The 5,033-nt window shown below is 42.6% G+C and overlaps 1 protein-coding gene across 1 annotated transcript in view; it reads right to left on the reverse strand.

Annotated features, from left to right (window-relative positions):
* The window catches only part of LOC105537024 (WASH complex subunit FAM21A), a 67,934-nt gene that overhangs the window by 24,865 nt on the left and 38,036 nt on the right, over positions 1–5,033 (reverse strand). The window contains exons 15-16 of the mRNA XM_011976506.1: positions 4,608–4,709; positions 2,261–2,392 (exon numbers count right to left, since the gene is read on the reverse strand). Coding sequence (XP_011831896.1) covers positions 2,261–2,392; positions 4,608–4,709 — 234 coding nt within the window. The remainder of the gene's footprint in view (positions 1–2,260; positions 2,393–4,607; positions 4,710–5,033) is intronic.

Raw genomic sequence — 5,033 nt, forward strand, 5'->3', positions numbered from 1 at the left:
GAGTTTTGCCACGTTGGCCAGGCTGTTCTCAAACTCCTAACCTCAGGTGATTCGCCCACCTCGGCCTCCCAGAGTGCTGGGATTACAGGCGTGAGTCACTGTGCCCAGCCTGTCAAGTCAGCATTCTTTTAAGTTCCCCATTGATCCCAGTGAGCAGCCGAAGTTGAGAGTCTTTGTTCTAGGAGAAACTTGTCCAACCCATGGCCCAAGAGCCACACACAGCCCAGTATGGCTTTGAATGCGGCCCACCACAAATCTGTAAACTTTCTTAAAATATTACGGGATTTATGCATGAACTTTTTTTTTATTTTTTTAGTTCATCAGCTTTGTTAGTGCATTTTCTGTGTGACCCCAGACAGTTCTTCTTCCAGTGTGGCCCAGGGAAGCCAAAAGACTGGACGCCCCGTTCTAGAACCTTGGTTATCTTTCCTGTGCATGTCTTTTTGCTCCAAGCTTTAGCTAATGTTTTTATTTTCCCTGAACCACTTTAATACTCTAGCAGAGGCAACTACGCTGATGTCCGGCTGTTACTACAGAGGGAACAACCACTGACAATGTTTAAAAGAAAAAACTGGATAATCCATCATAAATTCAGACATTTGAGTAGAAAACACAAATTATATATGCTTGGGAGTTCCTTGATGTGGAGGTGTGAGCATAGCTGGGTGGGATTTCCTTAAATGCTTTCTAAAGGCCAAACTCAGACTTTTGTGGTAAAAGGATTACTAGCAATTTTTCGTTGTGTCTTGTTCATGTGTGTGTTGCATAAGTTTTTTTTTGTTTTTTTTTTTCTTGAGACAGTTTCGCTTGTTGCTCAGGCTGGAGTGCAATGGCGTGATCTCAGCTGACAACCTCCGTCTCCCGAGTTTAAGTGATTCTCCTGCCTCAGCCTCCCGAGTAGTTGGGATTACAGGCATGCGCCACCATACCTCACTATTTTTTTTGTATTTTTAATAGAGACGGGGTTTTTCCATGTTGTTCAGGCTGGTCTCGAACTCCTGACCTCAGGGGATCTGCCCGCCTTGGACTCTCAAAGTGCTGAGATTATAGGCATGAGCCACCACGCCCCGCTGCATAAGCTTTTAATACATTTTTTTTGCAATCTGCTTTGGAATTTTAAAATTGCTTTCAATAACAACATGAACATATCTACAACTTATATATCCAATTCACCCCCTCCTAACTTGCCTACAATGTTAAAATAAAGAGGAATTATCATAACACAGGAAGATGTTTAATACTCAGGATTTTTAATATCATCATCTTTAAAGTCTTTTTCTGCACAGCTAAATCTGATTCCCTGGTACTACATCTGATTGAGTTAGTAACTAAACCATTTTCACTATTGTCTTTGGTAATATCGATCCAGATCACAAACAGAAATATTGGTAAGACTCCTTCAAAAAGGAGTTTACCCTCAACAGGTAACTCCTACCATGTTCAGCTATAGTTCTAAGTTAATGAAACACAGTAGTCATTTAACAAGATACTACTATATATGGTCATTGGGGTATACGGGACATACTACGTCAAAATATGACACCTTGGCACCTGAGAAGCAGAAAGATCTCTCTGACCTTTCCCTGGCCCTTCTCCTCTGCAGCAGGCCATAGAAGAATCCTCTAACCCTCTCTGGAGTAGGTCATAAGACCTTCATTCCAGTCCTCCCTATTCCCAGAGGAAAGGAGCCTCCTTATTTGTAAAGATGCAGAGACTCATCTGACCACACAGGCCTTGCTGAGCTCCCCCAGCTTATTCCCATCAGGTCACACCCCTTTCATCTCATGGTGCTTCTCCAAAACTGTCCGCTTCTTCATCAGACAGCATACAATCGACACAGGATTTCCTGTTGCTCTGAGTCTTCCTTTCTGAAGGCTCCTGTGTCAGGTAAAACTTATCTTCAATAAACTTGCACACTTTTCTCTGGTTAATCTGTCATTTGTTATAGGGGACTCGACCATGAACCTAGCGATGGGTGAGAAATCATTTCTCCCGTAGCCGGCCTAACTCATTAGAAGGAGCATGTACTATCGTGCAGGACTCATACTTATTCCGAACCATTCTGAAGAGATTCATCTTTAAATTATATATTACATTAAATGTCTTCCTTCAGAAAAGACAATCTTGTGAACATCGCCTTTGGTGACTGAATGTCACTAGATATAAAACAGGTAGAAAAAGAAAACACTTGGGATGGCTTTAACTCTTAAATCCCATCAAACACTCCCCTCTTCTTTAGGAGAAACCTCGCTCGGCTCACCTCCTCATCACTGCTGAACAACAGGGCAGATGCTTTCTTTTTGGAGAGCTCGGAGGGTTTTGCTTTCTCTTGTCTCTGAGCTTGTAGAGACAATGTCTGCTTCTTAGCAGCTGTACCCCCAAAAAGATTATCCTAGAAAAGCAAATGGCAGAAAGGTAAGACAACTTTATAAACAGAAAACACAGGATGTCTTCCTACATCAAACTGTTAGGAAGTAAGTCTCCAGTCAGGTGTACAAATAACACCTCTGGCAGGGAAAACTCACAAAATGCTAGTAAATCCCAAACTACAGCCTTTTCCCACTGCACCCATAGAAGGGAAAGAGATTACCATAGAACTCGAAGGCAGAACAGCTGGGAAGAAGCAAGAGGACAACATGTGAATGAGATCACGGAGTACAAGGAGAAACTGAGCCCCATCCAGTCGCCCTGTGGGCAAGTGCCTCTCTGCTCATTTCAGGGGGTTACAACCTGCAACGGGCATGGGAGCCCCTGCAGCAGCCAGAAACTCACACTGTCCTCTCCACAAACGAGAAACCAGAACAATGGCTCAAAGGAGAGAACTAGGGGTCTGTCTCCACTCCTTTATAGGTAAGAAAGACATACACCTGGGATGGACGGAAGGCATGCCTTGTGTTTCTCATTAGTTTCAAAGAGATTATATAAAGTGAAGAAATAGTTTACTAAATAAAATTGCTGGTGTACTAGGTTTAAGGGCATTTGTAAATTCTTCTGTGGTCAAGCACTCCCCAAAAGTTGTATTTACTAAGGTGCTTTTATTCAGGTAAGGGGAACAAAAGCATCAGAGGGCCTGAGTCTGAGTTCGGATGGACAAACACTTAACAGCAGGTGAACAGCCCTGGAATGTGAAGATGGATGAAGGGAGTGTCTTCCTGGATGAAGTCTCCTTTAAGGAGAGTGCGGTAATGTAGGACAGGCCAGGAGAGTAATGAGCTGGTGTCCACTGGGGATACTAATGACAAAGCTCACATTCACTATGCACTTACTATGTGCCGGCACTCTGCAAGAGTGTCACACTAGTAGTTACAGCTGCCACAATGACCCTACTTACTGTTAAACCACGTGAGCTTAAGGAAGGTTAAGTTACTTGCTCCAGGTCCCTGGTTTGCCAGTAGTGGAGCTGGGATATGAACCCAGGGGTCTGATGGCAAAGCCTATGAACTCATCACTGCCCAGTGCTGCATCAGAGTTAAGGTTTGGGTTGTCTTCTCTCTTATTTCTCTTCCCCAATGTACTCTCTCCATCCAGGATGGGAAAGAAAGGCCATGGTCAGGACATGGCTGCCTTCTCCTTTGTATCTCCACTTGATGCAAGACATTCTTGTAGGTCACTGGGTATAACATTGATCCATCCTCTAGACTAAAGTACAGCTGACCCTGAATGACACAGGTTTGAGCTGCACACGTCCACTTCTACACAAATGTTTTATCAGTAATATGTTGAAATTTTTTTTGGACATTTGCAATAATTTGAAAAATCTTGCAGACAAACCACGTAGCCCAGAAATATCAAGAAAAAATAAGGAAATGCTAGATATGTCAGGAATACAAAAATATATAAATAGATAGTATATTATTTATATGTTAATCAACTGTTTATGATACCCGTGAGGCTTCTGGTTAACAGTAAGCTATTAGTAGATAAGTTTTTGGGAAGTAAGAAATTATATATGGATTTTTCACTGCAATATGGAAGTCAAAACAACCTCCACACTGTTAAAGAGTCAACTGTATTTCTCCAAGGCAGATTTAAAAAAATAAAACTTGTAGATTTCACTCCGTAAGAACTATGTCAAGAGGCCGGGCACGGTGGCTCATACCTATAATCCTAGCCCTTAGGGAGGCCGAGGCAGGGAGATCACCTGAGATCAGGAGTTCGACACTAGCCTGGTCAACATGGTGAAACCCTGTCTTACTAACAATACAAAAATTAGCTGGGTGTGGTGGTGCGCGCCTGTAGTCCCAGTTACTCAGGAGGCTGAGGTAGGAGAATCACTTGAATCCAGCTGCAGTGAACCGAGATTGCACCACTGCACTACTGCCTGGGTGACAGAGAAAGACTCCATCTCAAAAAAAAAAAAAAAAAAAGAAAGAAAAAAAGAAAAAGAACTGCGTCAAGAATCTAAAGTCTTCTCCATTGCACAGCTAGGAAAATATAAGGAAGAAGTCACTGAAATAAAAACAGAAATATTTTTATCATATAGACTTCAGGTAGCCTGACCGCTTCCCTACCACCTTTTGCTAGTATATGAGCCTCTGGGTAGAAAGTTAATCAACAACTGTTTTCTCCTAATCTAAATTATCTAGTGTTGCAATAACAATGTTTACCTCTTCGTCTTCATCATCGAACAGGGAAACCGACGTGGGGAGCTTGCTAGGGAGCTGAGACGCACCTTTTAATTTACTCGCACTTTGAGAAGAAAACAAATCCTGTTGGATTGAAATTAAAGTTGCTGTTAACAGGAATATCAGTTTTAAAAATATCAAGTGAGTATAAAACACAAGTGACTCAGACATGACGGCTGTCATGTATCTAGGCTTCTTTCCTTAGAGGGAAGGTGGCTCAGACAGAGTCCTTAAAGGGATAGGCCTCAGGGTCTGTGCAGGGTGTGGGCAATGGTGGTAAGGAGGAGGAAAGCCACAGGATCTGATGGCCTTGCAGAGCCCAGAGGCTTCTGTATTCCCACCCGAGTGACAGAAGGCAGGAAGAAGTTTTCAAATCAATTTCCTACACCATGCTAAAAAAATAAATAA

Source organism: Mandrillus leucophaeus, unplaced genomic scaffold (genome assembly GCF_000951045.1).
Source record: "Mandrillus leucophaeus isolate KB7577 unplaced genomic scaffold, Mleu.le_1.0 Scaffold1672, whole genome shotgun sequence".
In the NCBI taxonomy this organism is placed as follows: Eukaryota; Metazoa; Chordata; class Mammalia; order Primates; family Cercopithecidae; genus Mandrillus; species Mandrillus leucophaeus.